The following is a 24,530-nucleotide window of genomic DNA, read 5'->3' on the forward strand; positions in this document are numbered from 1 at the left end:
ATTTGTAAAATCCCAGAAAAGCGCCAGGCGTTTGAGTAGAAATAAAATTGACTTGACTTGAAAGAATCATTCTCTTTGGTTCTTTCGGTAAAGTCACGTAGGTGCCAAAGAGTATGATGGATTTCTGCAGTCACGAAAACTTCAAATAAAGATTGAAAGAATCAAGCAAGAAAAGTATGGCTATTTATTGGACAAAAGTACCGATATGCTTGAGCGTGTTGATTTTTTTCTGGTGAAAATTTTGATTCGAAAAAGTTCCAGTTTTTGTTTTAATAAGAGGACACAGACATCCTGAACGCAATGAAGGATCGACGGCTTTTTTTGATAACTAACAAAAATCACGTCGAATTTTCCAGGTGAAAAGAAATGATCGTGAAAAATCTCCACGTTTACGTTCATATAGAGCTCAACTATGTTTGAACACAGTGGAAACATTAACCTTTGGACAAAAGTAAAACTGTAGCATTTCAATTATTTAACGTGAAAAACTGAAAATTCCCACTTCCCTGTGTTCTATATAACATGCTAAGCCCGAACACATCGAACCTGCTTCCGTTAGTATAAAATCAACTTTTCATGAAAGATAAAATATTTTTCCCCCCATAATTTCGTTGTTCTATTTACCTGCATTTTTTAATTACCGGTTACCTACATTAGACAACCGAGGGGTGGAGGATAGGTCGACTTCGATTTATTGGGTGCATCACATCCACCCAAGCCTGCGATGACGGCACCCGTTAGGTGCTTCTGGACGACTCACTTAGGGGCCGGCCATAAATGACGTCATGCGATTTTGACCCCCCCCCCCCTAGTCACACAGCATCACAAAAAGTCAGCCCCCCCCAAATATGACGTCACAAAGCTCTGCCCCCCCCCCAAATAAAACATGCTTCAAATCGCTTTAAACGATTGTCATTGTAGTACGTATGTAATGTGGCGCTGCACTCTGATGTTGTAGGAGAAAACATTTATTAAAAAGTCTATTTAATTAAGTAGAACGTGTTGTCTATATTTATTTAAATTTGCGCATTTTGATGTGACGTCACATTTCTCAACTCCCCCCCTCTCGTCACACATCGTTACAAATGTCTGACCACCCCCCCTCCCTAGGTGCATGACGTCATTTATAGACGACTCGCTTAGCCACGTTTGGGGATCGGTGATTCTCATTTACGGTTTCGTCCAGCGAGCCTCACACGTCGGTCGGGTTCTCATGCCCAACCTCCACTCCACAACGCGCGTTGTCCATTCGGTGTACGACAGCAAAAACACCTTCCTGCGGAGGGAGCTGGTAGGAACGTTGGGTTGCTCGGTCAATGGCCGGGGTCAACGGCGGCGTGGTGTATTCCGCAAATATGGCCGACTGTGAGGGCGGGCACAAGCCGGCGTGAGCAGGTTAAACGTTGAGTTTTATAAGGACACCACGGGGTGACCAGCCCCTCCCCACCCAGCCCCACCCCTCCCACCCAGCCCCTCCCCACCCTCCCCTCTCCACCCAGCCCCAACCCTCCCATTTTTGGATGCACGACGGACGGACGGACACAATAATCCCCTGTGGGCTGGTGTAACCAGGAGGTTCCTACCAGTAAAAACAGCCAAGTCTTGGCATTGCTGCAGGAAAAAGTGCAGTTTACGCTCTAATCTCCACAAGGGGGGGGGAGGGATGATTTCAAATGCTATGACAGCCAAACCTTCCCGTACATTTTTTAGCAAGAGTTACTTCATTTGATGAGCGGATAGAGTCCGTGTTTTTTTTTTAAACCTTTATATTAAGCTCACTTGCGCGCTTGCTTGCTTACGACCGTGCAAATCTTTCGGTCGTTTTTTAACCCACTTCCCGTGATCCAATCGAGCTGACATTTTCCACACAGACTCGTTGTGCTTGACAATTAATGTTTCTGAAAAAATGTTTCCAAAATTTTCCACTTTTTAGGACAAAAATATTATATTTAATTACCAATTGCTTAATGCTGCCATGCAATCATCTGACCCATAGGTGGCAGCCATCTCAAGCCAGAGGACGAGAGGACTCTAGCCGCCACGCATATAAAGGATTTATAGTGAAAAACTTTGTTTTTACGGGTTATACTTGTTTAAATCCTTTATATTAAGTTCACTTGCTTGCTTGCGCGCTTACGACCGTGCAAATCTTTCGGTCGTTTTTTAACCCACTCCCCGTGATCCAATCGAGCTGACATTTAGCACACAGACTCGTTGTGCGTGACAATTTATTTTCGTGAACAAAAAATTTCCTAAATTTTCCACTTTTTAGGGGAAAAAAAATTTCATATTTTATTTAAAATACCAATGTGATCAAAATGAAACTCTTACTCAAGAAAAACAGAAATGAATAATAAAATAAAACCGATGCCACGCATATAAAGGATTTATAGTGAAAAACTTTGTTTTTACGGGTTAATTTTTTTATGTTTTCTGACAGGACTTGCGGGAGAGTTCTCTCAAACATCAGGCTCACGGCAAGCGCTGTTCCACATCAACACCCCGCTGTTTAAGAAATATCAACGGTATTACGTCTAATGTTCTGGACATAACGTGTTCATTATTGCTGCTTAGAAGAGGTATTAACACATTAAACGAGGCTTGCGACTGATGTGTGGAAATCAACATGCATACATCATTGCAAACCATTCCATCACCTGTGCCCCTTTCGTTACCTAACTACACACACACACAAAGCACCCGTGTGCATTTTGTATTGCACGCCTTTATTTCACGTTGTTGCACTAAAACATACAAAATGTCCCGACATGAACGGCGATTACACATGCCATTATATCGTGTCCGTTAGCGATGTGTATGAAGTTATATAACAGGGCTTGAATTGTTACTCCGATGACATCGGTACATTTCCCATCACGAACCGTGAATGCATAACCCCGTGTTCGAAGCAGGCCCGACATGAAGACAGTTGTAAGCATCCTAAACCTCACGTGTCATAATAACTCACGATTCAACAATGTAATTCTCCATTACATTTTTGTTACAATTTGTAGGTAAAGTGCAGCATGTTTTTTTTAATGATGGTGATGATCATGAGAGTAGTAACTGACCTCTATACTGCAAAGTTGACAAACTAAAGTTTCCCACCTTGTTACATCAGCTATGCCAAACCATGTTAACAAAGATAAAATGCAGTACTCTGTTTTTTTCGGTAAAGTCATGTAGGTAAAAAAGAAATAAATTAAAAAAAACTAAATTAAATCACGACGTTTCGGAGGCAACACAAGCTTCCGTCAATAATTTAGTTGTTTTTTCAATTATTAATTTTCTACCTCCGTGACTTTACCGAAAGAACCAAAGAGTATGAATCCTTGCAGTCACGAAAACTTCAAATCTAGAATAAAATGCAGTATATGAGATGTTGGATATTAGCGAAATTCATACGACTTTTGAGCGCCGTCATATGAGACACATTCATTTGTTTATTGCTCATTTCGTACAAAAACTTGCAAACAATAAATATGTATTTACAGCCCTCCGTCAATCCACTGCTGGAAGAAGGCCCGTCCACCCCTTTGTGTGCATCCGTGATGGACTGGACTCGTATGAGCGTGCGAGACAACAAGTGTTGGGATTTTCTTTGGTCATGGAAGTTCTCTGACCATAATTTACCACTTTGATCAGTTATCAATGACCCCAGATGTTAGCCATGGCCGGGAATGGTGCAAAAACCACCGCTCCCACAAATGCAAAAGTATATCAATTACTCCCAAATACAAACTGGCAGAAACTATCTTAAATTCACAGCATACAGTAATCCGACACATGAAAAGAATCCACACTTCCATGTACAACAGTCTAAATCTGCCTCGTGTATCTGTCCAGTGAAACGCACCTGACGTAAGGTCTCCGCTGCGGTATCACAGCCATTCATGCAAGGAACAAGTGAGGATTCTGACTCGGCAAATCCAATAAGATACTTTAACTTTGACCTTTGATTAAGGGGTCATGGCTTGGAAACATCCTTACACTTGACTGACAAGTCCAGTCCGTTTTTCTGCTTCATCTGGTGTTTGACGCATTGTAGTGCTTTTTGCTAGTGAATCCATGTTGACAAAAACGCAGCTTGCTTGTAGCTGCCAGCCTGATGATTGGCTGGCACAGGGAAGGTTCGTGAATGACTGCGTCCCTGATGACTTTGCTACGGGCAGTCTCATCAGCCACTAATCATCAAAATTAATATGCAGTGAAATACAACACAAGCATCGAAGTATGTATGATGGTTTAACCGTATTATGCGAATGCAATTATTGAAAGCAAACAAGAACTATATGTTGCACTTAAGTTATACCTCAATAAATAATGCAAACTGCATAGAATGTTCTCTGTACTAAAGTAAACAAGCGATAGTAATACGGGCGATACAGCAGAGGTGTGGACTCGAGTCATGTGACTTGGACTCGAGTCAGACTCGAGTCATGAATTTGATGACTTGCGACTCGACTTGGACTTGCATAACAATGACTTTGTCCCACCTATGAGATGTGGACTCGAGTCATGTGACTTGGACTCGAGTCAGACTCGAGTCATGAATTTGATGACTTGCGACTCGACTTGGACTTGCATAACAATGACTTTGTCCCACCTATGCAATACAGTATATATGACTTCACACCATAACTACAGAAAAAGCCAGCAATGGATGTAAAACAAATAAGTTTCAAACATAACACAAAAAATGAAGGGTAAAAAACACTCATGTGAAATTATTTCAACAGACTTCCAACTTACCACTTGTCCACTTATATTCACTATCATTCCCAATCAGGAATATGCTCAGCAGTGCTTTAGGACAGTGGGTAAACATTAATTAGGAGGATTGTCTTGCCAATGGACAGGCATAAAGTATAATCCCTTCTTTCCTCTGGCAAGGGGCATAAACAATACGGCTACATTTGCAAACATATATTGTATCTGCCATGCCTGACCACCTGCAGCAGCGCTGTAAAAGAATATAGAGTTGAGTACAGCATCAAAGGATACTCTTTGATGAAAAGAAAGGCAGTGCACGAATCAAACGTTTAACTTTCAACAACAAAAAAACACATTGCAACCCTCTCACCGTAGACTTAAAAAACAGGGCACTGCCTTCAAGGATGCGTCTCCTGCATGCGCACACAAACAAACCAAGCCTTACAGAGAATGCGAGGCGGGTGCTCTTTCCCCGTTTCCCATAGGAATTGTTGTGACAACCTCCACGGAAGTGCCATGCCGTGTGCGAGACGTTCCATTCAAACTCTTGTTCTGAACGTGAGTGAAGATTGGGGTGCCTGGGAAAAGGTTTGGTCTTGTGCTCCACTTGCTGGCCATTTGTGATCCAGCACCCACATCCAAGTGTGCACTCTTTACCTGGTTAAGTCAAGTACACATCAATGACAACAATGGATTAGTTTTTACAATCCGCAAAGCGATGTACAATTATTTATCTCGCATTGCACATTTTAAAAGATGCATATGGAGAGGTGCACGCTGGTCAACAACAGTGGTGGAGTGGCAGCCGAGGAACGGAACGCATCCAAGGGTGAAGAATCAGCAAGATGGATAACTACATCGCAGGATCATGAGAGATGGTGACGTTTTTGGGAAACCTTCATTCAGCAGGGCGCTGATCATGCCTGTTTGATGATTATGATCATGAAAACAAAAATTGACGTAGAGAAATTGTGCAAAGCCTACCTCATCTGGGCCAACAACTTCCTCCTCGCTGGGGTCAATGGCGGAGGGCAGCCCCAGCATCTGGCGATGCACGAGGCGTGCGTACAAACCGCCCTGCTGCATCAGCTGAGCGTGAGGTCCCTGCTCCACCAGGCGGCCGTGCTCCAGCACCACAATGTGATCGGCACGCTCCACAGAGCTCAACCGGTGGGCGATCACCAACACGGTGCGGCCCCGCAACTCGCCATTGTACAGAGCTTGCTGCACCTATGTACATGAAGACAGAGATCGCCTTTTAAGGCCCGGTTATACCGGCAGAGAAGTATACAAGCGCAGCAAATTCCCGTTGTTGGATTTTCCTTTGACGGCCCCCGTGTCTTTGCTCCCTGCCTGTATTATTCTTACGCAGTTAGTGACGGAATAATTGTACGGTGAATTGCACTGCAATATGAATCCGGCAACCTTAGTTCAATTTTTGACTACGGCTAACATCAACGGCACGTGGTATCTGAACTGGTTCTGGGCACCCCCTTCGTGAACTTTACTGAACAGAAAACAACCCGCATGACCCACCCAGTATTGGGAGGCCCTCATCTAGCAGTGCATTGAAAAAAGGGCTGATGTAGATATGCACACGATCGTGGCATGTGCACTTCATGAACATGGCATGCATGCAGCGAGTGCGGCTGGTACAATATGCAGCATACAAGCACATCATCACAACAGTGGATCTTAGTGCACTGCTCTTCGCTGCCTGCCAAGTGACAAATAATATAAACGTGATTGTAAACACTTTGGTTTGGAAGTGAATGGTCCTGAAGTTCATAGAGCCATTTGACTTTGATCTACAGTGAGTTTAAGTGTGGTGTAGAAGACTCGCCATGTGCTCGCTCTCTGCGTCCAGAGCACTGGTGGCCTCATCCAGGATGAGGACGCGTGGGTCCCGCACCAGCGCACGCGCTATCGCCACGCGCTGCTTCTGCCCGCCCGACAGCTGGGCTCCTTTTTCCCCAGCCTCTGTTACACAAAGCGCCAATGCCGGAAAAAAATTAGTACCCCTGGCAAGTTGAACAAGGTCTATAAAAACACAATGAAAAATTCGGCTTCGCCCGGGCACAGTTTAAATTAAGTCTTGAAAGGTCCATGCAAGGTAGCCACTGCATGAATGCAGACTTTCCACATTTTCTCATTTGTTTTGCTATTTCCCCCAAATTACGAATTCAATTGTGATATTGACTTCATAGCATGAAAAATCGTTGATCTGTAACTCTTGCAGAGTGCATCACCCAAGATTAGGGACTGACCTCTCACCAAATATTAGCTGGTGCACTTTCTCACTTGCCCTACTATAGAGGTGTTCACCACATGGCAATCAATCAACATTTGTATCATTTTTAATCTTGTTTAGTCCTTAGAGGGTAAACATTTTTTTGTATTAATTGAAAATTACAACTTAATATGTTCTGTTTAACAAGTAAGCTTTCGCGACCAATATCATCCATAAGAGGTTTTTGGGTTAGATCGCGTAAATATATCAATGTGTCGGTAAAACCCGCCACCACCCGACACAGCCAACTAGTAAGGGTTGTCACGTAAACAGAACGTGGCCAATTCGTCACTAGTACAGCACGCCGGTGTGTTGGAGAGCCAAGCCACAACATTTACAATCTGAGTACGACGTTTTGTCAGTAATTACAACTAGCTTCATCAGGCGACAGCCAGATATGTGGAGAAGTCTAACTGTTTCGTTCCTTATATAGAGGCGTCGATGTGTTGACCACGTGCTCTTGCACAATGTGGGAGGGGGATTACTGAGGCAATGTACATTATGCATTATGCGAGCCCTCTGATCTTGTCCTTCCTGTCTATTGTTGTTTATTAAAATAGCCCTACCAACGGTAATCCCTATTGAAGTACGCTGCCCTTTGTAGGAATGCATTTAAATAATGTATTCTTTGATGATTCGCTTCCACGCAGCACTAAGGCGGTAGCTACCCGAACGGTTAAAGTTATTTAGATTTCTTTCAATTTCGATAGATTCTCTAATTAGTCTTGGCCAGTAGTAGCTAGTTTTGCACAAAACTTCAACATTATCAAAATCAATTGAGTGTCCTTGTTGGCACGTGTGTTCTGCTACTGCTGACAGTTGTATTTGGGAGAATTTAATATTTCTCTGATGCTCTTTTAGTCTCGTGCTGATCATTCGTCCTGTTTGCCCAACATAACATTTACCACACGTGCAGTTAATCCTGTACACACCTTCTGTTGATAGCTTCGGTAATACATCTTTTGTACCAGATATTAATATCTGTATTTTATGTACCATGCCAAATCTGACTCGGATGTTTTGTTTTTCCAAACATCTGGCTAGTGTATCAGTTACTCCCGCAATGTACAGTATTTTGATCGATTTAATTACTTGGGCAGTTTAAATTTTCTTGTTATTTTATTTGGTTTTGGTATTCAATGCCCTGTTGATTTGTGCATCATTGTAACCGTTCATTTGCAGCGCTTCTTTAACATGTTTAATTTCACTTCTCAGACTGTCACCATCTAACACTTTGTTAGCTCGATGAATGAGCGTCTTGATAAGAGCAGATTTCTGTGCGGTAAAAGGGCTCGCATAATGCACATGCATAATGGATGTTACCTCAGTAATCTCCCCCCCCCCCCATATTGTGCAAGAGCACAGCTGCGTGGTCAACACATCGACGCCTCTATATAAGGAACGAAACAGTAAGACTTCTCCACAAATCTGGCTGTCGCCTGATGAAGCGAGTTGTAATTACTGGCGAAACGTCGTACTCAGATTGTAAATGTTGTGGCTTGGCTCTCCAACACACCGGTTAGTGCTGTACTATTATACTACACTATACACTACACTATACACTACACTACACTACTATACACTACACTATACACTACACACCAGTGTGCTGTACTAGTATACTACACTATACACTACACAATACACTACTCTATACACTACACACCAGTGTGCTGTACTAGTATACTACACTATACACTACACTATACACTACACTATACACTACACACTAGTGCTGTACTAGTGACGAATTGGCCACGTTCTGTTTTACGTGACAACCCTTACTAGTTGGCTGTGTCGGGTGGTGGCGGGTTTTAACGAAGCATTTATATATTTACACGATCTAACCCAAAAACCTCTATCATGGTTAATATGTTCTGTGCAGTCGTTGGTGACTGGGCAGAAACCATTAACTCACGAAAATTGTGAACCTGGTTTAATCAAAGGTGACTGTCTGGACTCAAGCCCAGGATCTCATTAGTGCGCTTCCTAAGTCCTGACAGTATTAGCTCACTGAGTAACCCTACCACCTTTCTTCCAAGTGCTGCGCCGTGTAAAGTTGTTCACAAGAGCTATTCAAAAACTTTGGCTGATCCGCTATGATTTTAAACTTCATTGCACAAAGTTACTTAATAGCTGAGGTGACGCTGAAGGTTCTCTGCTTGTCGGCAGCCAGTCCATGGCCACCCTCCACCCCCGTGTGTCCCTGCCGAGTCTGTTGGATTGTCTCTGGTGCGTCTATCTGTCTATCTTTGGCAAGTCTATCTTATCCAATGACGGTTCTGCTTATGGAAAATCTAGCTGCCTCTCACTTGTCTGTCTTTCTGTCTATCCATCTTTGGTGAGTCTGCCTGTCTGTCCCTGGCGAGACTCTCTCCCGCTGCGAGTTCGAGCTCCATCTCTATGCAGTGCTTATCTGATGTCGTCCATCTATCTTCTGCTTTCCAATTACCAGGCAAGAGGATGCTTGGAAACCCATTCACTGCTCACCCAGACCACATGTGCAAAGTATGATGCACATCGATGCATAAAGTGGGAGGGCTCGTAAAAATAAAGGTGCCAGGCATGAGTAACCATAGTACTTGCCTGTTTGGTAAGCAAGAGGCAGGTCAGAGATAAATTCGTGAGCATTCGCTTGCTGTGAAGCAGATATTACTGCATCCTCTGGGCAGTCTTCCATGCCATAAGCAATGTTGTCCCGAAGAGAACGTGCGAAGAGCACGGGTTCCTGTCCTACCAGCGCCACCTGCCAACAGCCACAAGCAATGCAGCCCCGCCGCACAGCCAAATGTTAACGCAAAGAAGAACCCAATTCTCCCCAGCCTTCTCCGAATGATAACGCCAGCGTGAGGTCGTTAAATGCCAGTCAGGTGACTGTGATGCGTCCGTACCTTAGTGTGCAGGTAGTGGTGCTGGTACTTGTGCACTGACTGGCCATCGAGCAGCACGCGGCCGCCCAGAGGTTCATAGAGACGTTGAAGCAGATGCACGCAGGATGATTTGCCGCTCCCAGACGGCCCCACCAGTGCCGTTACCAGCCCAGGCCGCAGCTCAAATGACACGCCCTGTGGCTCGGATAACCACGCAACAATTTGGATTGTCAGTTAGTCTCCCATTGAGAAAAAATTTTTGTACCTGATATTTTGCTCCAATATTACAAGTGCTGTCGGTGTCACGATACGAAGGCTCCATTTGTAGCTCTCACACAGCAGTGCAACTCTGAATGTTAGAAAATGGCCCAAGAAATCGGATATCACAGAGCCACGTCTGAGATCCCTTCAAATCGCCTGCAGAACACAGTAGACCGCAGCACTTTCCCACCCTGTCTGCCATATGAGAGTAATGTTTGTTGCATGGCAGTCAAACTTTGAGCTGGAATTTTGCTAGATTGAGCGCAGAAAAATTTGAATGCACTGGTTTTTTTTTTAATTGGTGACCGGGCTGAGACCATCAACTCACGCCACTCGAGAAACTCACTTGAATCAAAGGTGGCTCCCTGGATTCGAACCCAGAATCTCAACGGTGCCCAGCTCAGCGCTCTCACCTCTAAGTGACCTAGCCAAGGTACTGTGAAGTGGGAATGTGAGCAAGTGGGCACCATGTAGCCGCCGTGGAGGAGGAGGGGTTGGGCAGCTGGATGAGGGGAAGAGTTTTTAGTGCTGACCGTGAGAATGGAAAACAATGTTTTGCACTCCCATGACTGAAATGTTAAATTCAGTTTTTTTCCCTCGTGTAAAAAATTTACTTTAAAAGCCATACGATACAAGATACGTCGTAAATGGATTTATTTATATACACATACTGTGATCCACTTACGCTTCGTGGAAGACGTTGTTTCACCCTGATCTGGAGGAAATGGACAATGGATTGGTGCACAATGACCTAACCTTGCAAGAGTTATGTGCAAGCCAAACCTAATGAACCGTGCATGCCAATATTTTAACTGCTCTGTGAACGATACTCGGCATCCAAAAGTAAAATTAAATTATTTTTAGATGGGCACTGCTTTACACGGATAATTTGCACTGATTGTCTCATCGGATTTCTATCAAACTGAAGCTCCGTCCCCACTGCAGCAAAATTTCAATAACAGCAAAAGGCATTAGTCCCAATGTCCTGGTTGAAATACTGGTAAGTGTCAATTAAATTCCATTGAAATTCCTAACAAAAATGATGCGTTCCTCTTTTACAACTAGGTGTCCTTTGTGAACGTCACGTAACTATCCCGTCGACATACCTTGTACATTCTGAATGAGTAAGATTGAATCTGCACCTCAACAAAGAGACACAATTTACCATTCACCGAGGCCTCACTCCCGTACCTTCAGCACAGGTGCGTCAGGCCTTGATGGGTACGCGAAGGTGACATCCTTGAAAGAAACTTGCCCCTCCAACTGCACAGGTGCCAAGGTTCCATCGGTGCGCATGCGCGGCTCCCGTTCGATGTACTCGAACACCTTTCCGGCAGCACCAACTGCCTGCATCAGCCCTGTGTACACCGAACCCATGTTCTGGGTACAAATAAGCGGCGTTGAGGACCAAGTAAATCCCTAGAAACTCCCGAGACTTAACAATCAGCATTTATAATCCATTAATTTTACATTTTTCCATACTTTTTTCTTTCATCTATTAGAAATAATAACTCTCAAGTGAAATGAATTAATTAGCCAATTTTTACTTTTCAGTGGCACAAGTTGCATTAGCGAGTTTAACTTATGCCTTCTGCAATCGCAGTGAATATTGAGTTTGCAGTTCCCATAGACTTATTAACAAACGCTCCGAGTAATGCCAATGGCCGAAGATAGATAAGGAATATTAATTTGGGGGAATAACCTTTACTCTCCATAAAAACAGATACACGTTTTTTTCTATTTATACCTTTCATGCTTTCTTCCAGTGATAAATGCTGCATTTACAATCCGTGTCATGCATTTCTGGAACAATCCAGTAGCGCGGTTGGCTACGTACGGTTCGAAACAAGTCTAGCATACATACAATCAGTACGGCTCAGTCGTTGTCCCAACACACGGCCCCATGGGTGCAGTCCCTCGACTCCAACCTACCAACGTCCTCCCATCTCTTCCCTCTTGTCAAATGGGGAGCCATGGTGGCAACATGTTAACTACCTCGCCCGGTATAAAGGAGGGTGTGGGTTCGATCCCAACCCTGAAGCCTGTATATTTGAAATTTGCATGCTGTCCCCGTGATCCCGTGGATTTTTCTCCAGGTCCTCCAGTTTTTCCCTCCACATTTATAAACATACGTTTAAGAGTATTTGCCTGCTATAAATGTCAACGTGATAAGCCACTTCATTGGGCTATCATTTGTGGCCAGGTCGGTTCTGATAAATAGTTACATAGCTCAGTGAGCCTTACCTGGTAAAATAAAAATAGATTTTAATAGTTTAATATGTTTTTATTAGCATACACTATCCCAAGAAATAATTGGCTTTAAAATTTCATGCTTTGTGTTTTTTTTATAAATACAAACACGGCCCTCAAGTTGACATACGTGATAGACATTGCGAAGCGCTTTCGTGTTTTTCGATTTGATGTTCTGACGAGACAACTTTTTCCAAGCTCTGCCCGGCTGAACGCGGATAGCCCCACTTGACGCAAAACAAACTGAACCACGTGACTCGGTTACGGCTCGTAGGCTGCCGTGGAAATCCGCGACTATTAACTGGGCGTGGGAATGCAGCGTCAAAGAGCCGTGTCCCATGGGTCTCATGCAGAAGGCTTCCTCCGTTTGTACCTCCAGACAGGCGCCTAGCTCCATCTGGTACAGGATGAAGGAGATAAGGTGTGCGCCTGATATGCGGTCAGTCACCACCAAGTGTCCTCCATAGTACAGGATGCCCACCTGCAGGGCCAGCTGTGTCAACTGTCATGCACGGAAACACAAAACAACATTTTTATATGACCGCTGGACACAAGCTTTGATGGCATGCATGCTCAAGGGATGGAGCTATGGTGCAGTGATTTGCACGCTGCCCTCTGAAAACCGACAACACAAGTTCAATTCCTAACAATGGCGAATATCAGTGGTGATATCTGGACCAGTACTGGATACACCCCCTTAACACTCAAACTTCATTAATCTGCATAGCGCAGCACGGTAAAGTATGGAGAAACAACCCTCAATATCAACATGGCATGTGGAGGCCTTCATCCAGCAGTTGACTGACAAAGTGTGGTAATCTATTATTTTATCTGAACAGAGCACACTGGGCAATCAAGGTGTTGGTTGGGGAGGGGGGGGTAGGTAGTTATTTTTCGATCAACAATCCGACGCGTCGTTACACACCTACTGAGCGCAAGCCCAATGCCCCGAGAGGACCATAACACAAATCAATCGGCGCATAACGAGCATCCATCTCTTGCGGGCCACTCCACTCACGCTGTTGCTGCACGAGAAGCCGGCGTAGGCGAGGGCCTGCCGGCGGTTGTGGTGGTACGTGTGCTGCAGCGCGTCACGGTAGCGCTGGCACTCGGCCTCTTCGCCGGCCAGGCTCCGCACCGTCCGGACGGCCGCCAGAGCCTCTTCAGCAGCGCCGCTTGCCACCGCCAAGGAGTCCTGCACCGCCTTGGACAGTTTCTGCGACGCCACGAGGCGACTCGAGTGAGTGTCACGCCAAAAATCACCAAAGGTGTATTGCTTTTATGTTTATACAGTAGGACATTTTTAACCTGAATAGAGTTCTGTATCTCTGCATATACATTTAAAAATAAATGTATTCCATCAGCGTATCACCTGGCCATGCTTGTATAACTGAAATCTGTACTGGATAACATTTGCACCATCGCAGGGTCCCAATGAATCATGGCCTAGCAGCTCATTAGGTCCTTCGTGCTGAAATAAATACAATCTATCTATATAATCCAGCAGCATTTGGACCTTATGGCAGTACCCTGGGGTACCATAGTACCCTGGCTCTCGCATAATATCCGTAATGCAGTAATTTTTAGTCTGTTGATGGTCGGTGATGTGGCAATCGACTCATCTCGACGAGCTGTGCACGATGCACTATGGTACATACGAGCGTTCAGGGTTTCAGCGCAATCGTCTTCGCTGCGTAGCACTGATTTAGGATTGATTGGTACCCCAGTCGTGGAGTGAAGTACACCCCTGGAAAAAAGTGTCCCAGAAATAAAATATTTAATTGCCTCGGCCATTTTGTATTATTTGGTAACCCAGGGTACCGACATAAGGATAATTTGTTTAAGCAAGCAAACTCTCTTCTGGTTTTGATCTTTTGTGTCTCATCAGCAGTCAGGCTTGTTAAACAAATAAATGTAGCTGGGCTGCCAGATGTCATTAACAAGGACACTCCATGCTGCAAGATAGTGCCCTGTTCGCCAAGAAAAAATATTTTACATTATTCATTTTTCATTCGTACACAATCAGCCACAAAATAACAATGTCGACATTTTTATTACGTTAAAATACTCCTTCACACAAAGTATCCGAAGGGCTTCAAAATCACGTGCTCAGCTTTGTATACAATAGACCGTTTCACCGACCAACGTGCTCCCTTCTAGAGGTGACATTAAAATTTTTGATTTTGAGATTATGGAAAATTTACATTGTGATAATTTAACATGTCTTCATGCAAAAAAAATGACATCACCCAATTCCACATGACACTACCGTCGGTGTGAAACATCTCTGCAGTGATGCCATTTCCTATGACATCATAGACTTGTATCAATCTGAAACAACTTTTCATTTGGGATCCTAAAATTTGTACCCGTGCCCGATTTTTTCATCTTTATGATTTAATCGGAAAACCAGGAACACATCCCTATCATCCTACTGCCGACTGTCCGTGAATAGTGACCTCATATTTTTGAAACAAAATTACTTTCCACAAACATTCTTGCGTGTGTACTGCGAAAGATGATACCTCATAGAAGTCTCCGTAGAACTTGGAGACAAGTGTGACGATGGGCAGACCCAGCAGAGTGAGCAGACTGAGCCGCCAGGAGAGACCGAACATGAAGACGCACACTCCGCCCGCCTTGACCAGGCTCCGCAGGAAAACGTTGGCGTTTTGAGACACGACGTCGCTCACCACAGTTGTATCCGAGTTCAGTCGTGAAGTTATGTCCCCTTACGCAGAAAACAGCAGAAAAGGCGTCAGCCGTCAAGAGGCACAGATGCGCCGGGCTCTTTCAAAGAGAAGCAAACAAAGCGCACAAAGACCAACACATTGTACGAAACTCATCGAGCGGCGAGCAACGCTGACACACCTGTGCGGGTGGTGTCAAAAAATGCCACCTCCTGGTGGATGAGCGAACGGAAGAGCAAATTGCGAATGCGGATGTTGAGACGAGAAATCGTCAGCGTGAATAGGCCACCTCGCAGTCCAGCTGCTATGGAGCTGGAGTTAAGGGTTAAGATTACATCCATGGAGGTCAAAGAAGCACTGCGAAAATCACTTGCATTGTATTGCACTGAAAACAGAGTATATACTTTGTAAACATAATAAAACATTCATTCATTCAAGCCAACACAACTTTGATCATGCAATACTACATGGAAACAATGCCAGTTAAGGCACATTGTGCTGCTCCTAAATACATAATTTACACCTCCTTCCAATGTTTTGTCTCTCCACGTAAAAAAAAATGAAAATATTTTTACACACCTCATCAACCAAACAGCCTTCTGGGAGTGCATCTTATCAGCAGCATTGGTGCAATACAGGCTAACTCTGAACCGGTTTCGACATTCAATGTCTTATTCAATAAAATCCAACTCTGTAGCAGTTTAAACAAGCAGTCTCTCAAGATTTTTCTTTTTAAGAGGAAAGACAAAAATGGGATGTAAGGATTAGTTATTGTGTTTTTTTACAATAATCACAATGATAATATTGTGTTGTGGTATGGCATGTTACTTTATAGAAAAAAACATATCCAAGTTAAAATGTACGATATTGTTTTTGCATTCTACACAGTTAACACAATTCCAAACTATATTTGTAAGTGCACATACATGGTGTCAGGTATTTGTTTTAACCAAATACTGAGGAATTTCTTAAATCATTGTTCCCATCAGTGTAAATCTTGACTGTATATAATGAGTGGACTTCAAGCTTACCTGGCTATGGCAATGAGAGACATATAAAGGATAGCTTTGCTGAACGCGGCCTGGCTTTTCTTTATGACAATTCCATCGATCACCTGGCCCGTGTAGTAAGGAATAAATATTTCTCCTAATTAAATACAACATGCACAGTGTGAACAACAATAATATGACAGGTAAGATTTCTTCATTCTAAAAACCTACCAATGTTCTTTGAACGATGGTAATAAAAAATGTATTAGGTTGCGAAAAGATGTGAAATACAAAACACAAATTTATTTACAAAAAGGCTTGTCTTTTTCTCCAATTTTATCTGACGTGCTATCAGCATTATGTCACCAGACCAATGATCCATTCAAAGCTCTCGCAGAACAGCGAATCGCCCTGTATTAAAGAACAGTCTGCTGGCATCCCTTCAATTGACCTCTTCGTCACACTAGGGAGCAGTACTTTCCCACCTCTGATTTGCACGGTTGGCCACGTACGGTACGAAAAAAGTTCAAGATACAGACATCTGCCTTGCTACAGAGTAACGTTGGTCACATGGGAGTCAAGTTAATAAAAATGTAAATCTCAGATCTGAAATTTAGCCAAATTAAGTGGGAAACCAAATGTAACATGACACTTTTTTGTGCAGTCATGGATGGCCAGGCTACTAAGATCATCTACTAAATACACTTGAGAATATAGTGTAATCACAGATGGCTGCCTGGATGCAAACCGAATATCTAACTTGTGCTAGCTCAGCATTCTGACCTCTGAGCCACCTTGCCACCTACTGTTTTTCCATTCATTAAAATATTTGACAAAAGCCGCACCCAAGATGACTTTTAAACGTTGTAAATTGTATTTATCAGTTTTACAAGTGTACTTTAGACTGCTGACTGTGAGTGGATTTTGAAACAGCAATCATCTAAAGGATCCTGGAAATAAATAAATAAATAAGCACATTGTGAGTGCCTTCCAGATAAGCGTACATCACAAAAACACAATTACAGATAATGCAACATTTTTGGGAAATAGAATTCCGGGCTCTTTTGAGAAAACAGTTAAATTGCGGTCACCTGACAGGATGCAAATGAGGATCACAGCAGCGCCAGCTCAACATATTGAGCTCTGAGTTAGCCAACCATCTCTAATAGAATATGAACTAAACCTAAAAGTACCACTCTGTATGCTCTATCATACGCTTGTCCATTATTATTGCTCAAATCGTTATTGAGAGTATGTTACGTACAGTACCAGCCTTGTTTTCATAGGGTTTTTTTTGTTTAAGCAGTTCATGTTCAATTCATTTCTATATCATGTGTTGCCAATCTACTGTGAACTCACCTATAGAGCATATGACCAGGAATATAAATGCAGCAGCCAGATAGAGAGCATCCGGTTTGCACTGGGAAAACAATCGCTGTATGTTGGTTCGAGAGGCCTTCTTGTTTCCACGATCCACATCCTGCCCTTCCAGTCCACGGCCATCCACCACCCCCTTCCCATGCTGGTCCAGCAGCCTCTGCCGCTCTCTCTCACTTCCCTCCTGCCTGTCGCCGCCTTGCCGTTGGATTCTGCTCGACGACGACCTCAAGCCGACGCCATGGACCTTGGCCAGCTGCAGCATGCCATAGAGCAGGAGCGAAGAAACCAGCGTCCACACATACAGTGCCCAGAACCACGGGTCGAGGTCCCTGTGGAAATATAGTGGCAGCACCGATGTTACTGAGAGTGAACGAAATGCAGGAGAGTGATGAATGTCGCTTTATTCTGTGCGAGACTTTAAAATATGTATTGCGGTGTTTTTATTGGGCCATATGTGAGCAGCTGTTAGAGGAGTAAAATGAAAGGAATGCACAATAAAATGACTTAGCCAAACAATAAGCCTGCCAGACACTTATTTGGTGAATTAAGTAGAAGTCGAGTACTCTGCTCTAATTCCAAGCGATTTACGCTCACATAAATTATCTGCAAATTTATATCAAATTTATTTGAAGTGAGATCAGTTTTACTGCACCTCCTAAGAACTAATTTAAAAGAGCTTCAAGGATTTTAGTATCCAATAAAACTTTTAAGCAAGATAGACACTAATGGAATGAGCATGAAATGAAGAAAAAAGGATCCAAAGACACAGTATACTTTACGTGATATCAATAAAGCTTTGAATTAATTAGGAAACTTTTCACGAATATATTATGCAATTATACATCAAAACAAATTATGAAATTGTCTTGTCGCTATTAAAATTTCACACTGCACATTTTACCAATTTGCATAGTATTATTCTATTTAGATATCGATGTTGCCATACTCTTTAGGCGTACCAAGAAAATAAACATTTCAAAAGCAATATCAGAACACTCTGACAATGCTATTTATGGCTAAGTTATTAATCACCCGTCTCTCTCAATATTTTTTATAATTGAATGACTGCTCGAAAGGATGATTAACAACTGGGAAACATTAAGACGTGCCACTGAAAATATGTTTACAGTACTTACAAGCATTTACTTTTTTTGGCTTATCGTAGGGCTCTCTTGGCCTCTCTCTAGTGGATACCCTTTCGCCAGCAACAAAGCAAGTAGGCACTTGTGGGGCTGTGCCTCTAGATTTCTAGGGACCGCTCTTACCACGGGCAGCTCAAACTCACCGCGTCCCTTCAGAGCAAATGAGCAACTTGACAGTGGCGTAGATCGGCATGGCACAACACAGCACGGTGTAGAGTGTCACAAGTCTGCGCAGGAAGTGTGTGGTCCGGTTGGGGCCACACGCTAGCCCCAGGCACACCACCAGCGAGGTGAATACCCGCAACACGCACAACGTCCACAGGTCAAGCAGCGCCCGCGCAGGGCTGGGGTCCGCCACATCTCTCCGGAACTGGTTGACGGAGAATCCGCGGGAATATGCAGCCGTGCTGACCAAGCCATCTGTGGCCATCAGGGCCAGACAGCTGGCCAGAACCCACTCCAACCGTGCCATGTGAGCATGTACACTGAGCAAACCTGCGTCGCAGACACAAAGTGGATTGTTAATTTAGTTCAATGTCACGAATGCTGAACCCTTGCTTCGTTAACGGTTTGACTAATTAGTTCAACTGTTTAAATGTGTCAGCGTCTGTTGGGCTGACAGTATTGCGGGCTGTGGTGCAATTATGGCACAGCTGTTTTCTGCGCAAATGACAGGACACGCCTGGGAGGACGTGTATAGGCCACGTGCGGCTGGCTGCTGTGACAGGCAGCGCACGTTTTACTGCATCACGGAATTGCCACTGTTGTGCCTTGTCCCGTGTCTCCTAGCGCATCGCCAGCTGTGTCTGTGCATTAATTCCATCCCACTGTGGTGCACGCTGTGGCTACTGAGCCCCATTTAATTCGGGTGACAGCCTCTGAATAACTATATCTGATTACGCAGAACCCTCTGCCAGGCGTGTTGGCTAATGCCTCTAATCCTGAGGCATGGGGTTGATGTGTCACGTAAATACTGCAATTGTGAAGCAATTGTGGCCATAAGATGATGGCAAGTACACCAAGTGGGTTCGTCAACCTGTCCGTGCAGTCATTTCAAGTGTTGTCTCCCCTCATTTGCGAGGTGGGTTTATTTACGCCGCTCCGGTTTCCTCTAACCGAAATAAAACAGTCCCTGTATTTTAGACAGAACTGGCCAACACCGTATCCCATCGCAAAGACCATTGCAAGAAAATGAGTCGTGCTAACTCATTATTTCCTGGATAAACACATTCCTGCGGAGGGAGCTGGTAGGAACGTTGGGTTGCTCGGTCAATGGCCAGGGTCAACGGCGGCGTGGTGTATTCCACAAATATGCCTGACTGTAAGGGTGGGCACAAGCCGGCGTGGGTAGGTTATACGTTGAGTTTTATAAGGGCACCACGGGGTGACCAGCCCCTCCCCACCCAGCCCCTCCACTCCCAGCCCCCACCCAGCCCCACCCCCCCCACCCAGCCCCACCCTCCCCACCCAGCTCCTCCCCACCCTCCCCTCTCCACCCAGCCCCACCCCTCCAATTTTTGGATGCACGACGGATGGACGGACACAATAATCCCCTGTGGGCTGGGTGAACCAGGTGGTTCCTACCAGTATAAAACAAATAACTCGACAACACTGCAGTGCCAACACCATGACCAATCCTTATCCCGCTGCAGCAATTCTACATGGCCGTGGCCTTGACGTCGACCTCTCCAAATATCGATCAGCCACGTGGTGACCAACTTGCTGCCCCTTTAAACGCCGGGAGGGCCCCGTGGGGGCAACGAACGAGGGCATCCGAGACGTCATCTTCACAACCCGGTGGGCCTTTAAAGATGCAATCAAATATATATATACACAAGACACAAAAAGTATCGTTAAGATGTGTGAATATATTGGAATATTGGAAAACTGTCCAGTCACTTTAAAAGCGCAGAATTGTTATTATTACACGCTTTTATTTAACTCACTTCGTCTGTTGTATCCTCAAAAAATAAATCTTGTAACTCAATTTTTACACACTTCCCAAATGTGCTATCGACTGCAAACTTGAAATAGCTATGTCATACTGATGACAACACTATATTCTATCATAAAAAAATCCAAAACATATTTTTTTACTTTTTACACGCTTTTATTTAACTTACTGTGTGTTGTCGTATCCAAAAATCTTGCAACTCAATTTCAACCGTATTCCCAATGTGGTATCGACTGCAAACTTCGCATAGCTATGTCATACTGATGACAATACTATATTGTATATTCTATCATTAAAAATTAAATATTTTATTTGCATTTAATTAATTGTCCACGCTCAACTCACGTTGCCTGTAAATCACCACGGTCCCTTACGTCACGGCACGCCTCGGGGAGCCACGCCCAGGGGCGGGGCATGTGGAAGGAGGGGAGGGGCGATAGGGGAAGGGGGCAGGGGGATGGGCAGCTCGGACAGTACACTTCATTAAAGCGTGTTTTTTTTTTAAAGTACTTTTTTATATTTTATTTTTCCCTCGCTTACGGAGAGAACATCTACCACGCATTCAGCGCGGAACACACAATCAAAGCACGTACTGTTGTTTATCCACAAATGAGAGAGATGCTTTGATGTTCATGAGACGGGATTGTGTCTTCCTGAAAGCAACAACAACAATAACAACTAAGGTCAGAAACGCGAAGCGTGTCACCCCCCCTCTCCCATCATCTTCCTCCTTCTCCACACTCTTCCCCTCCCTGTCCCCTCGCCTGACCTCTGCTATCTCTTCCTCTACTCCCCCCCCTGTCCCTATATCATCATCATCATCTCTCATTCACTCTTCCTCTCGTCTTCTCCTGTCCTCCGCTAACTCACCTTACCTATCCCTCTCTTCTCTCTTCCCTCCTGTCGCATCCCCCCCCCCCCTCTCTCTCTCCTATTGTTAGCTCAACTATTCTTCTTCTTGGTTCTTTCGGTAAAGTCACGTAAAAGGGAAGTAATAAAATAATAAAAATAAAACATAATAAAATATTTTATTATATTATTTTATTGTTATATTATTTTATTATATTATTTTATTATGTTTTATTTTTATTATTTTATTACTTCCCTTCTACGTGACTTTACCGAAAGAACCAAGAAGATGAATCCCTGCAGTCACGAAAGCTTTAAATCGAAGCTCAACTATTGTTAGCTCACCTCTCACCCACCCCCTCCTCTATTTATTGTCTCTTATCTTCCCTCGCTCTCCCCTCCCTCTGCTCACCTGTCATTGCCGCGTCTCTCCCCTGCCTCTCTCCCCTCCCCCTCTCGCCTTCCCAGCCTCTCTCCCCACTCCACGAACCTCTCTTCTCCCTCTCCCCTCCCCAAATCCCCTCACCTGTCATCTCCCCTCTCCACCCCCCTATCTCCCTTATCCCTCTCCCCTCACCTGTCATCTCCCCTCCTTCTCTCCATTCTCCCTCGACCTCCCTCTCCATTCCATTCCCCCAACTCCCCCCTCCATTCCCACCATCTCTCCTCCCCCACCTACCTCTCACCACCCCCCACCCCACCTACCCCTCACCACCCCTCCCCCCACCTCTCACCACCCCTCCCCCCACCTCTCACCACCCCTCCCCCCACCTACCCCTCACCACCTCCACATATCCCTCATCACCCCTCACACCTCCACCGACCCCTCACCTACCCCCCCCCCCCCCCACCTATCCCTCACCACCTCCACCCACCCCTCACCACCTCCACCTACCCCTCACCTCACCTCTCCGAGTCTCCCCCGCGTCTGTTCGCCGGTTCCGCTGCGCGCCGCACGTGGGGGAGGGGGGGCGTGGCCTCGCGATCGCCGCGCCCGATTGGAGGAGCCCGCGGCATCGCCGCGCGTCACGTGGGTCCAGCGATTCCAAACGATTCCGATTCTCTAATATCGTCGAGATTCGATTCCTCGTTTTTATTTATTTGTTTGTTTGTCAACGGCTTGTCTATGGTTGCGCTACGACCTCGCCGCGTCTCCTTTACGCTCTCGTTTGCACTAGCTCGTCTTGCATCGCCCAAGGCGACAACCTTGTCGGTTCGCGTTTCACTTCGCGAGGTAATCGATTCTTGCGAACGGGTTCGCGAAATGCAAAAAATCGATCCGCGCCAAACTAACCAGTCACCTTGGCCCGTTGCGAGCTGGGAAAACGTCGTCGCCTCCCCCCGTCAGGCCGTCCCCTAGCAACGCGGGGCACGTGACCGAGCTGTTGTTTTTTATGTAAGAAGGGGCGGGGCAGGGTTGCTATTGGTTGCTATAGAAGAGAGGGAGGGTTCCTATTGGTTGCTATGGAAAAGGGGGCGTGTTGCTCATGGTTATGGAAGAGGGGGAGGGTTGCTATTGGTTGCAATGGAAGAGGGGGAGCGTTGCTATTGGTTGCGATGGAAGACGAGGGTTGCTATTGGTTGCTATGGAAGAGGGGGAGTGTTGCTATTGGTTACTATGGGTAACGTTATGCGCAAGCCACTTCCTTAAACATTGCCTGAAGGAGCTGTGCATAACCCTGCAATGAAACCTGGCGTGCAATATCTCTTCACGTTTAATTCACAATTCTAATAATTATCTTTCATTGTTTGGCTGCAAAATTATAAATCACTTCGTTGAGCTATCATTTGTGGCTAGGTTCGCTTCTGATAAAGAAGCTTATAGCTCAGTGGGCTTTACCTGATAAATAAAAAGTATTTTAGTTTTATTTGTAAAAACGTGTCTTTATTTTTCGATTTAAAGCTTTCGTGACTGCAGGGATTCATATTCTTGGTTCTTTCGGTGAAGTCACGTAGAAGGGAAATAATAAAATAATACAAATTCAACAATAAAATTTGAAAAAAGTGGCGTATTTTTTAGTTAAGAAAAAAACTCCACTTTTTTTCAAATTTTCTTGCTGTGTTTTTTACATCTGGTGATGATTGCTTGTGTTGCAATCGAAATGTCGTGAGAATTTTTTTTTTATTTCCCTTCTCCATGACCTTACCGGAAGAACCAAGAATGTCTTTATTTGTTTACCTTTCTATTGTGTTTTTGCACTGTTTCTTATAACGTTCTGACCCGCCCCGACTGAACATGGGGCAAAGAGCTTTATAGGTCATCGGATTCCCCCTCCAGGAGTAATACATTTTCTGATTAATTTCGCAGTTGTGAGGATTGTATTTCAAACTTACCCGTAGCGAGATTAAACAATCATAATTTGTCGCGTTAAATGAATTGACGATTTTATTTTGCTCGCTTGCGTCGCGTGGTGGAGGGAATTTCACGACGTAACATTTGGCCAGTTCATTCCGTGGCCGAGCCCAAAATAATCTATTACGAAGCATATTGGATAAGAACCCCAATATGTTAAGTTGCATCCTGTCTAGTTGGACAAGTAATTTTAATATATTGCTTGGGCTGGCATAACATCAGATTACTTTTAATCGAGAATGGATGTTAACCTTGGTTTCGACTGCATTTTAACCGAGCAATTTTAACCAAGCAATGGAACATGTCCGAGAAAACCCACACCGCGGAGATTGAGCGATGAAATCACTTCACGTGCAGGGTCGAGTTTTCCCATCGCAGGATCGTACGAGGTGGGGGTGGATTGGGGAGACCTTCATCCAGCAGTGGAGCGACCATAGCTAATTGGATGACACGCCATGGTGATCATGACCATGACCGATAATTAATTCAAACGCCAGATTGATTCCAACTCACGCATTCGTCAATATTCGCGTTCTATAGGCGGCAATACAGATCAAGATGTCAAGTATATTTTCTTAATTTCTCCTGTAATGCGGTTGTTTCTGCTCAGTTTTAGTTTTTATTTCCCTTGCCGTATTCATTATTGTGATATTAGTTAAACAAATTACACTATCCTTGTCTCTTTTCTCAACATTTCCATGGGCTGAAAATCCACAAATATAATGCGGCTATTTCGCCACGTTCCTACCCAGGAGGCCCCACTCCACCACTCGGCAACCTAACGCCACC

At 44.5% G+C, this 24,530-nt stretch overlaps 1 protein-coding gene across 1 annotated transcript; it reads right to left on the minus strand.

The window, feature by feature from the left end:
• Nucleotides 1-2,709: 2,709 nt before the first annotated feature.
• LOC144719433 (ABC-type oligopeptide transporter ABCB9-like) lies at nucleotides 2,710-22,386 on the minus strand. The gene is made up of 15 exons (XM_078595338.1): nucleotides 22,296-22,386; nucleotides 21,133-21,192; nucleotides 18,729-19,080; nucleotides 17,423-17,772; nucleotides 16,106-16,220; nucleotides 15,256-15,386; nucleotides 14,910-15,115; nucleotides 13,403-13,600; nucleotides 12,758-12,886; nucleotides 11,326-11,514; nucleotides 9,895-10,068; nucleotides 9,590-9,749; nucleotides 6,557-6,693; nucleotides 5,698-5,943; nucleotides 2,710-5,370 (listed from the first exon to the last, which is right to left on the minus strand). Exons 3-15 carry the CDS (start codon nucleotides 19,055-19,057, stop codon nucleotides 5,155-5,157), a joined length of 2,580 nt encoding a protein of 859 aa, XP_078451464.1. The 5' UTR covers nucleotides 19,058-19,080; nucleotides 21,133-21,192; nucleotides 22,296-22,386; the 3' UTR covers nucleotides 2,710-5,154.
• Between the last annotated feature and the right edge of the window lie 2,144 nt (nucleotides 22,387-24,530).

The sequence above is a fragment of the Lampetra planeri genome, chromosome 6 (genome assembly GCF_965212315.1).
Source record: "Lampetra planeri chromosome 6, kcLamPlan1.2.h2, whole genome shotgun sequence".
In the NCBI taxonomy this organism is placed as follows: domain Eukaryota; kingdom Metazoa; phylum Chordata; class Hyperoartia; order Petromyzontiformes; family Petromyzontidae; genus Lampetra; species Lampetra planeri.

Coding starts and splice junctions, on each gene's coding strand:
- LOC144719433 (XM_078595338.1), bottom strand. CDS start 19,057: ATGGCACGGTTGGAGTGGGTTCTGGCCAGCTGTCTGGCCCTGATGGCC. Junction 15,387..16,105: donor TCTCTCATTGCCATAGCCAG/GTAAGCTTGAAG, acceptor CCTTAACTCCAG/CTCCATAGCAGCTGGACTGC. Junction 11,515..12,757: donor AGCTAGGCGCCTGTCTGGAG/GTACAAACGGAG, acceptor ATTTGTACCCAG/AACATGGGTTCGGTGTACAC.